Below are 14,685 nucleotides of genomic sequence, written 5' to 3' on the forward strand. Positions count from 1 at the left end.
ATACACCTATAGTATATATATTACTTCTATTTATTAACCTAAAGCCTACTTTAACTATTTAGTTACTACTTAACACTAATTACCTATAGTAAAAGAGATTAAAGCTTTAACTACTAAATTAAGTAGTAAGTTAATAACCTTAACTATAGCCTATAATTTTTATAATTAACCTTATAACTACTAAGCTTTTTATATTTATTAATAGCTTATTTATAAATAACTATAACTTTACCTTTTAACTTAGCTTTATTATAGTCCTTACTAATAAATAAATTATTAAGTAACCTACTATTAATAGTAAAAGCTTTAAATTAACTAGTAATATTATTTACTTTAGCTTAATAAAGTATAAAAGAGTTATATATAGTATACTTACCTTAAGGTCTATAGGATAGTTACTAGCGCTAATATTACTTATATAATTAGTACTACTCTTATAATAATTACTAACTACCTTAAGCTACTATAAATACCTATAATACTTTATACTAACTTATACTTACTTTATAAGTGCCTTATAAAGCTTAGTACTATAAAGAAGAAGTAACTTATAATAGATATTATAGCCTTTTACTAGTTATATAAACACTATAAGATTTTTAAGATATAGTAGATTTATAGTAGTAATAACTTAGTAGATAGATTTATAAAGTTATTACTAAATAAAATATTAAAGAAGCTAGTTAGTAATAGGTAGTTAGAGATATAGATAAATAGATAGGTTTCTTATATATAATAGACTATATAAATAAAAAAGTATTAAATACTTTTTAGCTTCTTGTTTTTATTATATTTTTTAGCTATTCTTTTAGATATAAATAATAGAGGATTTTTAGCACTATAGAAAGTTACTAGTGTTATAATATTAACTATTATAGATAAATATTAGAGTTATTAGGTTAACCCTAATAACTTATTACTAGTAAATCCTTAGATATTTAGCTATAGATTCTCTAAGGATTTATAGATAATAAGTTAGTTATTTAACTAACTAACCTATAATAATTATCCTTTTTTTCTTTATATATAATAGAGAACTATAGTTACCTCTATTATTTGTTAATTACTACTAATATATATAGTTAACTATATTAACCTATCTCTTAGTGTTACTAATAATAATCCTAAAAGGATATTTAGGCGCTAGAACGTTAGTAATAACCTTAACAGTAACGCTAGTATATATATATATTATAAATAAAAACTTATATAAAATATAAGTAACTTTAATTATATTAATACTATATATACTAAGTAAGATTTTTATAAAGGATAAGTATCTAGAGTAATCTCTAGAATTATATATATTTATCTACCTTTGACTTTTTCTATCTTATTATTATAACCTTTTACACTTAATATTACCAACTCTTAAACCCTTTATTACTCTATTATCCTCCTACGTTATATATTTTCTAAATACCCTTCTCTATCTACTATAATTCTTCCTAAAGCAATCCTACTTATAGTTACCCTCCTCACTACCAATGTCTTTAGCAGAATCCTTCCATTTATTGATAGCTCAGTCAACGTACTAATTGCAGCATTTTATCACGACGGGACTCATATATCGCAAGCTGAACGTTATATCAAAGTTAAAGAGAGCAAGATTAAGCGCGTTGTTAATAGTGCCCTCTCGACAGGCAAATATACTGCAAAGAGTAATAACAGAGGGTGGAAATTAGGCACTGATCAAGTCTACCAATCCGAGGGACTGGCTGAGGAGGAGGTTGACCGTATGGTGGCTTACGTGCGCACGCTCTAATCTCCCACTCTATCGGCAGACTAAAAGAGCACACTAAAGTTAGGTAAGTATTTTGGTCAGCAATCGCACAGTCGGCTCTCTACTGAGTGTTGAGTGGTGTTTCCAGGCTAAGTTCTTATACACTAATGCATTTGCAGTCCTAAAGAGCCTACTTGTGCGTAAAAGTAGCGATGACAGACACGGGCTAAAATAATGGAAAGAAAGGGATAAAACTTGGCAATCAACAATCCCCAGGGAGAGGATGGTGCAGAATGTACTAAAACTGAGTAGGAAGACAGGGAGGATAGTTAGTAGGACAGTCGGCACACAAACAACTATACCATACCAATATTCTTGTGTCTTTACTAGTGCACCTAAAGCGCCGAGACTTCCTCACCCTCCTACAAATAGATCAACACATGGTCTAGATGTCTTAGTTCCCAACCGGGGCAGTAGACATCTAGGAGATGGGGATATTGAACGTCGTGGCGATATTCTCAATCAATACCGTGGCCGTTGCTAAATGCTACGGCCCAACCAGTTGGGGTGCTGGCCGGCGTAACTATAGTGCAGAACAGGGGATTATGATGCAGGTGCATCATTAAGTCAAAGCACCCGCTTTCCGATCACCCCCACTTTGCAATCACCTATTTACACCAAAACTGCTCTTTTTCACTATAGCTTTAACTATATAAGACAAGTCTTAATAGATCTAGGAAAATTAGTATATATAGAGAATTATATATAAAGTCTATATACTAGTTATATAATTTTTTTACTAAGTATAGGTAGAGTATTAGTTACTTAAAGCTAAAGTAGTAAAAGTGTTAAGGTTTTAGTATATTTTACTAGTATTCTTTAACAGTATAAAAATCTATATAACTTTAGAACTATAAAGTAAAAAAACCTATAATATTTTATATAGTTACTTTATAGTATAAAGTATATAATAGCTAGCTTATATAGTAGATTATTTAAGTTATACTATAGTATATACTTAAATATAAGTTTTACTAAGAAAACTTTATAAGAAAAATTTTAATTTTAATATATAAGCTTATATAAAGATACATATATTATATAAAAAATATAATTACTTAATATACTATATAGAAAAGCTATTTATAAAGTTTAAAGCTTATACTAATAGTAAATACTAAGTTATAGCTAATTATAATTTACTAGTATTTTAGTACTTTTTTATATAAAGTACTATATCTTAAACTATACTAGCTAAAATAAAGTAAAAAACCTAGTATAGTAAAAGTAAGTATTTAACTAACTATAATAATTTTTATAGAATTATAGAAGCTAGGGTTGTACTGTTATAGCTATAGTAAAAAGGAGTAGTTTTGGTGTATTTTAGTGTATTTTGGTGGGAAATCGGTGATCGCCAAGTGGGGGTGATCGGAAAGCGGGTGCTTTGACTTACCGAGGCTTTTGCTTTGTGCCAGAGTTGGTTGCCTTGACCTGCTCGTGACACAATGGTGCATCTAATCTCCCTAGACGGCACAGGTTCAATTCCTTACGTCGCATGGTAGATTGGTTGCACTCCCCCAATTGAAGCGACGCCGACCGTGGGCAGCATGTGTGGGATAGCTCCCCTGACCTGATTCCGCTCCTCTTACACACAGGCTTTTCCCTCCTCACAACAGATTTCGCAAACGAGAAACCAACGATGGCGAGTTTCCAGCCCATCGATATGGTACTAACCAACCCAAAGCCCCGTTTCGCAAGAAATCCAGAGACGAATCGGGCCTTTAGGCGCTATCTACTTCAACTTGCCAACTATGATGGATGTCATAATTACCCCTATTGTTGAGAGTTCACAGTCTTTCGCACCTCTTACGGATCCGACGAGGCGTTTATGAAGGCCATTGGGCGGCTTAACATGTACGCCAAAGCCTGGGTTTACGGTGATCTCGCTTGTATGCCAAGATAAGAGCCCAAAGGCCCTCTGCCTCTCCAGGAGCTTTGGAATCGATATTATAGCGAGGTCATAGAGTACCTGGCACTATCTGGCGCGGATACGGAGGAGGTTGAGAAACGATTCGATGCCTGAGTCGAGGAACATTTCGACCCAGCGGGCAAACGCGACATTCCTAATGCCCATTATAATTTCTGCTTCATGTTTAATTAACAGAGTATTAATACAATTCTATCTATAGCAGAGGGCACGACATCCCTTCGTGACAATCCACCTAAAGATAATTATTAGATTAAACTTGGCACTAGGGGGCAATAGGCTACCCAAGGATAGCCAAATTGCAGTAGACTATAGGGTTGGGTAGGAATACAAGACTTCTAGCTAATAGGGTTCAATATACAGGATCTAGACTTAATCTATAAAGAACAGGAATAGGCTAAAGACTAGTAGACTTAGTAAACCAGACTGCTTAAATAGAGTTATATTACAGTTAGTAATCTAATAGTAATGTTTCTACTAATAGTATAGCTAAGGTTAATAGTACCTAGTATATAATTCTTACTACTAGTAGTAATATAGTAAAGATCCCTAAGGTGTTTATATTAAGAAAGGGCAAGGCTGTAGACCACAATCAGAGAAAGAAAAAGATAAACTAAATACATATATAACACACCCCTATAGAACAATGTTAAATTATAAGAAAATATATATTATAAGACAGGCCTATTAATTCTTAGACCTAATCTAGAAAGAAAAGTAGAATTAGGCAAATAATAACATAGTTGTAGTCAAAGGTATGATTTTTAAAAGAACAAATAGACATATACACGGTGGTGACTGTGTGTATTAGTGATACTAATAATAATAATGTTCCCTCTTTTGGTCTATGGCCGCTGCCAGCCAACCTCTATATGAACGAGGCTGCTAAGTCACGTGACGATCTAAAACCATGTCTGCTGTCCCCATCACAATATATATTTATTAAAAGAGGCTGTTGAGAAGGCTCTTGCTTTTCATTATGCCTAATAACTGTAACCTAACAGAAGTCGTAAAACTGTCTGGGCTGGGAAGGCTTGGAACAAAGGTGTTGGGCAATTCACCTAGGTTGAACTTCTTGGTTGAGCTTGTTTCCAGCTTGACTGGCATCTCTAAGATTGACTTACTATCGGCCATGTATATAAATACCATCGGTACAGGTATTGTCGCTTTTGGTGCTTGAATGTAAATCTTGTCTATCTCCTTGTTCCCAACTAGGCTTTGTACAGTCTGTACGTAGGGAGTGCTTTTGAAATCGTTCCAGGCGCTGTTATGTTTTGTAATCGTAATGCTGCTTACACCCCGCTTCAAAGGGTGTTCTTTTATGTAATCCTGAAAGGCCTTGCGTATCTGTGTTTCCCTCATCTTGAATGTGGCCGCTTCTAATTTATGAGGATTCACTCCTGCAAAGTTACAGAGCTCTCTCAAGATATCAAGTAGGGTTAGCTTGCCCTTGTGTGCTGGTTCAAACTGATTATATGCTTCCAGGACGCTTATTGAGGTTTCAGATTCATCGAATTGTACGACGGTAAGAGGTGACTGATTGTCGTAGAAGTGTTCTGAGAACACTTTGTAAACATTTTCTTCAAGCTTAACTCTGTATCCACCTTGCTGTAGTGTGTTGGCAAAGACACCTAGCAGGTGGAATAAAAGAATAGTAAAATGGAATAAAGACGCCATTAGGACAGAGTAAGAAGCAGTGTTCACTACTGAAGTCGTATTTTAGAAATCAATGAATTGTTTTGAGTGTCCTTTATATAAATTCCCTATTGTGTCTGTGCTTAAGCCTTTCATTGGTAAACTATTGATTGAGTAAACACTCCATGTTATACAAAACTAAATTAGCATAATACGCTTTTCTTTCTTTAATCAAGGTTTCATTAAATTAAGTGGATTAATTAACTAGAAAATAAGTTTAATGACGGCCATCCCGTACAATGACGACCTTAGAGTACACTTGACTAATAACCCCTGTCTATAAGTAGGTTTATATAGATTTAGTTAAAGTCATATGTTATGTAAGAGTCGCGAATCATGTATGCTGTGTATTTTACAATAATGTAAAGGTCCCATCACTATGCGCAGCCTATTTTTAATAGCTTTAGAGGATTCATCAGCCGGACCTGATCTAATGCTGTTTCGTGTGCTTTGAATATAGGTGGCAGGCATCGGAATGACAGAGATTTATGTTTGTCAAACTCTTAGGCGAATCAGGGTTGCGACTTTTCTCCTTTTCCTATCTACTACTTGTTTACCCCAAAGTTAATGACTAGCCATTTTCCATCCTCTTTGTTCCTCCCAAATGTGAAGGATTTTATAAAATGATTCTCCATCTCGGTATACTCAAGACACATTTTCGCTGCGCCAATTCCAAAAGGAGTCTTGTCTCGCAAATCGCTAAACCGCCAATCTTCCTCGCCTGGAGGTGGTCTTGTAACGGTTATTGTTGGCTCGATGACGCCGTCCGTTTCTCCTTCGTCGTGTGATCCGTAATTATAGCTGTCTCCGTAGTCGTCGTCAGAATCGTGTTTGCCGTCGTCTATTTCGCGGGCTTTCCAAATGCTGTCCAGAACCGACACAGTTTCATCATTCTGGATTACATCGTACATGATACGCCTCAATTTGGATGCGCTGGTCCCCGAGCTCTCTTTCCAAACGCTTAATAAAACCTCACGGGCTTTAATCGCTCTCCCTGCGTTACCAATGTATATAACATCGATTTGATCCAAAAACTTGTCAATCTCGACGTAGGCGCGGAATTTTCCGGGGCCAGAAACATCGAAATGGTTTCCGCCTTGTTGTTTAATTGTGAGACCTAAGGTCTTGGCATCTCGTACTGGTTTACGTCCAGCAGCTACTAGAGCATAGAACAAAGCCGTGATGAGAAAGGTGGGGCTATTTAAAGAGTGCCACATTCTGGACAATTGCGCTGAAGCATAGGGGTAAGTAAGAGAGTGGGCTTAGGGGAGTAATAGACAAGCATAATGTTATCCCTAGAGGAACTTATATTTAGCATGTGTAAGAACGCTAGGCTTAGGTAGTTTTACTAAGATTTCTCTTGGTAAGGTCTATAGATTAGGTTAATTTATTAAGATTTTATACTATATACAGATACTCCGCTGTATATTTACTACTTCAGGACCCTAATTAGCTTATATATATATATTTATTAGACTAGTTAATATTATTTACTATAGATACTTATATATAGTTATTGTAAAAAACAACGCCGTTAATTATAGGCAGTAATTAACGCCTTATATTACCTTGTGTAACACACCCCCCCAGATTGCAGAGACACTTCTGTGTTATATAATCTGCTTCTTGGCTAGCAGGGAAGCTACCATGACCCCCCTCCGTGATCTATTAAGTCCTAATCAGGGGTCTTCAATTAATCGCTGTAATAGAAGAACGCTCAGCTGACTAAGCTTAATAAGGTCAATCGGCCCCATGGTGTCTACAAGGGGAATTAAACCCCTAGGATCTATAATGCTCAGACACTAACTCTGCATTTATACCGTAAAGGCATAATATAGAGCGAACTAGGCTCATAACTGTTATAAAAAACGACGCTGTTAATTATAGGCAGTAATTAATGCCTTATATTACCTTGTGTAATAATAGTACTAGCTAGCTACTAAATAATATATAATGCCTATAAATTAGCTACTAATAAGAAGTTAAGTAACCTGCTTCTAGTGTACTTTTATATATAAGGTAATACACTACTATAAAAAAGTATTAGGTAGATTAATAGCCTTATCTTTATACCCCCTAGAAGTATACTATATTCTACTGCTAGTTTCTATAGCTCTAGGGTAGCTAGTTTATTAAAATTAATAAAATTGAAAAAGAGATACTTTGAGAAAAGAAACAAATTCTCTAGGTATAGCTCCATAACATATGGTAGGTTGGGGAAGAGGGAGCCTTTAGTATAGTTGTAGGTGGACTAGGTTTAACGAAGTGAAGTGTTGGCATTAGACGAGTCAAAGGATGTAATCGTTCGTATATTGAAGTATTGTTTGATTTTTCCACCGTTCTCTGTGTCCCTCGTCCTATAATCCATTCACTAGTAAAGAGATATTGACTGGAAGCAGCCATATAGTCTACGGAACAGTGATCTCAGGGTCAGGAACTATCTGCTATTCGTTGTCCCTTTGACCTGTTTCAATATACCTGTGCAACACTCTCCGTGGGGACCAGAACTTGATTCAAGGGAAGCATTGGTGCTGTACTGTCTCTAGATTGCAGTGCACCCTCACGGAAGCCGCAGGGGGGTCTTTATTGGCGGTAGCTGGCTTCCCTGGACACAAGCATGTACATGCCCCCATGATATCGACAATCTGCCTCTTCTACTCTGTGTTGTTAGTCGCCCAAACTCTACATGCTGCCTCATCTGCCAGTTCGCAGCCTCTACATACGTGGCAGTCACTTGCAACAGCACACTGCGCAGAGGATACCTTCTTAGTATACGCCTCACCTCTGCCTAGGCCTTGAACGCAATCTTTATCCTGGCGCTCAAGATCAGAGAGGCTAGCGTCATCTCTACGCCCATGCTTTTCACGTTAATGCTGACGCTCAAGTTTTCGTGCTTTAAGCTGGTGATAAGGCTTATAAAGCTTACAACGCAGCCCACTAATAGTAAGGGCGCATGTGCGAGACAGGATATAGAGATCTCCAGGGACAAGGTCTATGTAGTAGCCAAGTTGTTTTGAGGATCCGTCTGATTCTTCTGCTATTCCCCCCCCCCCCCCCCCCCCCCTGATATGACCTCTGCTAACCAGATCAACACTAGTCCATACTGCATCCCGGCATGACGAGATCTTGTCGTTGTCACCGCCCGATTGAGAGCCCACTGGATGAGACAACAAGGGCGACTCTGCAGCTTCGACTGCCGCAATATACGTACTATTGTCTCCTGACATCAAAGGCCCCTGCGGCCATCGTGGGTTGACTGCCAATCTGACACTCAAAGGCAGGAGTAAAAGCCGCTGTTGGTAAACTCTATACATATACAATACAAGGCTATAAACCCTAGACCTTTCCTATGAAGTTATTACGTTTATTCATTAAATAAAGTATATTACTATCTACAGGCCAATCTTGACTGCCAAGTAGTTTACTGCAACCTGAGTCGTCAGGGCCAAGATGCCTGTGGCTGGGATCTTGTCGTCATCAGAGCGTCTCTTCCAACCAAGCTCGTAGGGGAGCCTCTCATTCTCTGTGAGAACTCCAAGTTAGCGACAATACTCTCAGGGCCACGTACAGGCTGGTGAAGCCGATAAGGCAGAGCACTCACCAAAAAAGTACTCTACCCAAGTCCTGTTAGCGTTTCCGTTGTCGTAGTTGCCGAACAAGCCTAGGTACATGGCGGTCTGACCAAGCGAATTCGTGTATCCGTCAAGCGGCAGGTTGAACTCGGGGTTAACTGCCTCAGCACTCTTCTGCCGCGCCACCAGCGCCGTGGCGGCGTCCATAATGGAGATGGTCTCCGATGGCCAGTGCGACTTGGTCTCGTCAAAGATGGTCTGATTGAAGGACCAGTTGTCGCCGAAGAAGATGTCGGCCCGGCTAAGCGATGCGTCGTGCTCGATGAGATCGTGTTTGTTTAGATCGTTTAGGTGGAAGGTCTCCTTGTTGCCAGTCGATGAGGCGCTGACGGCTTTGTTACCCTGTAGGCGGAAGAAGAGCTTCGCGTCCTCGCGGAGGTTGAGCCCGGCGTGCATGCCGTCAATAAGCGCGTCCACCGAGATATCCATGCCGTTACGGGGAAGGTAGCCGTGGTTGGCGAGACTGTTAAGGAGGGGGCACGGTGATCGGCCTACGTGCGTTTTGTTTTGTCAGTTGGCGCTGCGCGCGGGGATTGGGGACTTGTTGCAGAGAGACTCACGATCACCGCTGACCGGAGCCTGCCACTGGTGCGCCGCGTCCTGGCACAGCGCCGAGGACGCGAAGAGGGCGAGGGGGAAAAGACTGAGGCGCATTGTGGAACGAAAGCGGACTATAAAGAAGAAACATGCAACAGATGACAGGAGGCTACTTGGACCAAAGAAAGAGCGGACTAGATCCAAAGGAATAATTAACAGAAACGACCTTGCGCGGCCGGACACAGAAGCTAGGTATACTTCTTGCTCTAATCGGCAGAGCCTTCTGATTTAGACAAGGGAATCATGCGCGTGCAAGCAAGGCAGGGCTACAATAGGCTCTCCAAGCGTCCACCCCACAGCGGGCTGGCCGAAAGTGGCTCAGAACCCCCGGATTCCTAGGTACAGTAACCTACAGGGAACACTAGTCTAAAAGTCAGAAATGACCTAAGGTACATGTATAGTAAGTGGCCTATTACAGTAAAGGCTCAATTAGTAAAACTAATAATAGTCTAATATTAGCTATACTCTAATAGGAAAATATATAAGGTTAAGGTTAAGGAGAGTTTAATATAAGGCTAAAGATTAATTTAATAGATATACTCTCTAGGTCCTTAGATAATATAGATCTTTTACTATTTACTCTTTTATAGTATTAAAATAGGGTTTATATATATCTTATTTTATATTTCTTCTTTTTGTATAATTATTATAACTAATTATTTTAAATATTACTTATAATTTATATTTAATTATTATATTAATATAGTTAAATAAAAAAGACCTAATATATATATATAGTAAGTAAATAATTATAGTAAGTAAACTATATTATTTTAAGAATTAATATATAGATATTAAGAAAAGGCAAGGCATCTACTACCTAATAAAGGAAAAGAAGAATAGTAAAACATAGGAAAACTACTTATACTATAACAATATCTAATAATAATAATATATAAATTAATAGATAGGTCTTATAATTCTTAGACCTAATCTATAAAAATCTTAAAATAAAAATATAAATTAATAAAGTAATTATAAAAAAAGTAAATTTTACTAAATAAATAAAAGTATAGTAATAACTAGTAGTATATTTAATATAGCCTTTTTACTAGCTATTATAGATCTAATAGGAGAAGTAAGGCTATAATAGGTAATATAAAGTAATATAGTATAAAGGTAAAGTATAATAGTAGAGTAGTAAAACAAGGCAAGTAATAACAAGGAGCTAAATAAATAATATAGGACAAAAGCTAAGTATAAGTGTAGGTTATTTATTAAAGTTACTTTTCCTTATAGAAGGTAATAAGTAATAGGATATATATCTCTAGGTATATACTTAGATATATACTAATAAGGTAATCCTATATTTTACTTATTTATTTACTATATAAGGCACTTATCTTATAATAAGTGCCTCTCTTTTAAAGAACTTTATTCTTTTTTACTAAAAAAATATATATTTTATAATAGTATATATAAATATAAAGTATAAAAATTACTTTTCTTCTTATATAATAACTTTATTACTTATTATTTTTAAAGTTTTATTAAGATTATTTAGCCTTTAGTAGTACCTAGGTTATATTATTATTATTAATATTATAGTAGTATTTATTAGCTTAGCTACCCTAGGTTATTAAAGTAGTAACCTTAGGCTAAGTAGCTAAGACTTAAAGGTTAACTATTATAATATTAACTATTGTAGATAAAGATTAGAGTTATTAGGTTAACCCTAATAACTTATTGCTAGTAAATCCTTAGATATTTAGCTATAGATTCTCTAAGGATTTATAGGTAATAAGTTAGTTATTTAACTAACTAACCTATAATAATTATCCTTTTTTTCTTTATATATAATAAAGAACTATAGTTACCTTAATTATTTATTAATTACTACTAATATATATAGTTAACTATATTAACTTATTCTTTAGTATTACTAACACTAAGTAGTAGTTAACTTTACTATTAACTATATAGGTTAACTTTACTATCTAAACTATAGATTAGTAAGGACTATAAGAAGAGGTAATTATTACTAGTTAATTATTTATATACCTAGAGTAAGCAAAGACTAAAAAATACCTTTATAAATACTTTTACTATAATATTATACTAATTATCTATTATAATAGGTTAATTAATAGATCTATAACTAGTCTTCTTAACTAGTAAAAATCTTATTAATTTACGTCTATTATATAAGCTTTATTACCTTTAGAGAAGTACTTTTAACTATAAAAAACCCCTTACTTTATATACCTATAGCTAACTAGTAATTATTTACTATATCCTATTTATTATAAGCTTTTTAGCTTACTAACTTCTTTTTCTTATATATATCCTCCTTTTACTAACTAATAGTATTAATAAGTTACTAATATTATAGCTTATTATTTTCTCTCTTTTTACTAACTAATAGTATTAATAAGTAGCTAATATAATAGCCTATTGTTTTTCTTTAAGTTATTTACCTATAAGAGTATATTTTTCCTTAGTTATTTATACTACTAGTAGTAATCTCTCTAATAAACGTATATACCTTTTAGTCTACTAAAAGAAATACCTATATTTAAGAGGTTATTAGGCTAATAAAGGATAATAGTAAATAATACTACGCCTATAAATAAAAGACTTAAGCTAAAATAAGTAAACAAGATAAGCTTATAAGTAAGTAAAGCTTATAAGTTACTATAATTTTACTTATAAGGTAATAAGAAAAAAAGATTTATAGTAAATATAATATACTACTTAATATAATAAAGAAAATAGTAGTAATAAATAATATTATTACTATACTTTTTACCTTTATATAGTATATTCTTTTATACTAATAAAAAAAAATTATATTATAAGGTTACTAATTAACCTTATAAAGAAGTAATAGTCTTTTATACTTAATACTATTATTATATTTTACTTTAGTAAATTTAAGTATAATAACTACTTTAGTAGTAAATTACTTTACTATATATAAGAAGACCTTACTAACTAGCTTATAAGTAACTTTAAGGCTATTAACCTAAAGGTCTTAATAGGTCTATATAACTTCCTTGTTAACTATAGAGTATAAGTTAACTATAGTAAATACTTATTAATTACTTAATATATATTTAATACCTTTTAATAAAAGGAAGGTACTTAATAGACTAATAAGATAATTACTATTATTAAGAGATTATTATATAACTTTAGAGAATATCTTAAAGACCTTAACTTTATTAAAGATATTAAAGGCTATAAGATAATTATATATAAAGTAAAAATAGTTAAAGTATACCTATTATTAGTAACTAGCTACTAAACCTTTTATAATAACCTAATATTTACCTTACTACTACCTATATTAACACTAAAACCCTATATAATAGCTAAAATTAATAGCCTATATATAATAACTATAGTACTACTATAGGAGCTTTTATTAACTATAGTAATATTAATAGTAATATTAAAGTTAATACTAAAGTAAATAAGTAACCTTATAAAGATATACTTTAATAACTAAGCTATAAAGTATACTAGTAGCTAGTATAAGACTATTAACTTAAAATTACTATTATTCTATAACCTTTATATTTAGGTAAGTATAATATAAGACTACTATAAAGTAGTAATTTAAGTAATACTCTAAGGTAAACTATAAGAGTATTATACTTTTACTTTTTACTAATAGGTAAGTAATTTTAATACTTTAATAGTAAAGCTTAAAGAATAATTTAAAGGTAATAAAGTACACTTAGCCTATATTACTAAGCTTTACTATATATTATTTAACTTAATTACTTATAAAAACTATAGTAAAAATAAGCTTAAGATTCTTAAGTTACTTATTAAAAAGGTTATTAAGCTAGTTAAAGTAACTACTTATAATAGTTTACCTAAGGATAAGGATTATTATAAGTACTTTATTACTTATTACTATAGTATACTTAAGTATACTATAGCCTTTCTTAACTTACTAGCTATATTCTATAGCCTTTATATATAACTATATAATAAAGTAGTAAATACTTTACTTTATTATAAGCTATTTATATAATACCTTATAAAAGAATTAACTATAGAAGATAAGTAGTTTTAGGTTAACTATAAGTATAATAGTAACTATAATAATTATATTAATCTATAGTAAATATAAGGTTCTTTATAAAGTAACTACTATAGTAATAACTAGTATAGTAATAAATTAAGTAAGAAGTACTTTATTTATAGTAAGCCTAGTTATTAGTTAACTAAGTACACTAGAGAAGAGTAGTAATCCTTATTTAACTAGTATAAAAGCACTTACTTTATATAAGCTTTATTAGCTATCTTTAACTACTTTTTTTTAATTATAAAGGTTATAATTTAAGTTATTTTAAGAAGTAAATAATAATAAAAATAACCTATTAATAATAATAATAACTATAAAGATATAGTATTTTTATATTTATTACTTTCTTTATATAACTATTAATTAATAGCCTAACTATATTCTTTAAGTTATATAACTAGGTAACTACCTATATATTTACCTATAAAACCTACTAAAGAAGCTATTACTTAGTAAGACTATAAAAACTAATAAGATATTTATACTTAATAAGTACTATTTAGTAGTAACTCTTTATAGTATTATACTTAATACTAGTGTAGCTAAGAAATTAACTACTAGCTATAAGTAATACTTTACCCTTTAGTATTACTTAAGTAAAAAAATATCTATAAATACTACTTAAGTAAATAAAGTAAATATTTACTTTAGTAGTAGTAATTACTTTAAATCTCTAGAGGTAATTAATATACTTATACTACTTAGTAACCTTGTTTTTTATATAATAACTACTAATACTTTATTTCCTTATTACTTAAAGGATATAGACTATTATAGTATAAAATTTAATAACCTTATTAACTAGCTAATCTAAGGTAATAATATTATACTTATTATTTATTAATTTAGTTACTTATAGATACTTCTATAACTACTAGAGAAAAGTATTACTAGGTAATACCTAATAGATAGTAAATTACACTAAATCTACTAGTAATTTAGCTACTTATTTATTTAGTGCCTTTATAAGTTACTTAAACAGACTAAAGAAAAACCTCTTTTTTATTAATTA

General features: G+C 32.8%; 3 protein-coding genes across 3 annotated transcripts; all 3 read right to left on the bottom strand.

Annotated features, from left to right (window-relative positions):
* Positions 1-4,901: 4,901 nt before the first annotated feature.
* Positions 4,902-5,387, bottom strand: LY79DRAFT_500682 (uncharacterized protein; the record flags this gene model as incomplete). The annotated part of the gene is made up of 1 exon (XM_060553362.1): positions 4,902-5,387. A coding segment is annotated over one exon (486 nt), but the record flags the coding sequence as incomplete, so codon positions are not given.
* Positions 5,388-5,622: 235 nt separating this feature from the next.
* LY79DRAFT_663957 (uncharacterized protein) lies at positions 5,623-6,622 on the bottom strand (the record flags this gene model as incomplete). The annotated part of the gene is made up of 2 exons (XM_060562858.1): positions 5,623-5,682; positions 5,963-6,622. 2 exons carry the CDS (start codon positions 6,620-6,622, stop codon positions 5,623-5,625), a joined length of 720 nt encoding a protein of 239 aa, XP_060407240.1.
* Positions 6,623-8,768: 2,146 nt separating this feature from the next.
* On the bottom strand, positions 8,769-9,882 carry LY79DRAFT_572984 (Chloroperoxidase). Its single transcript, XM_060559419.1, has 3 exons — positions 9,598-9,882; positions 9,007-9,528; positions 8,769-8,928 (listed from the first exon to the last, which is right to left on the bottom strand). The coding sequence occupies exons 1-3, from the start codon at positions 9,689-9,691 to the stop codon at positions 8,798-8,800; spliced, it is 747 nt and encodes a 248-aa protein (XP_060407241.1). The 5' UTR covers positions 9,692-9,882; the 3' UTR covers positions 8,769-8,797.
* Positions 9,883-14,685: the final 4,803 nt, after the last annotated feature.

Source organism: Colletotrichum navitas, assembly GCF_030913465.1.
Source record: "Colletotrichum navitas strain CBS 125086 chromosome Unknown LY79scaffold_172, whole genome shotgun sequence".
In the NCBI taxonomy this organism is placed as follows: Eukaryota; Fungi; Ascomycota; class Sordariomycetes; order Glomerellales; family Glomerellaceae; genus Colletotrichum; species Colletotrichum navitas.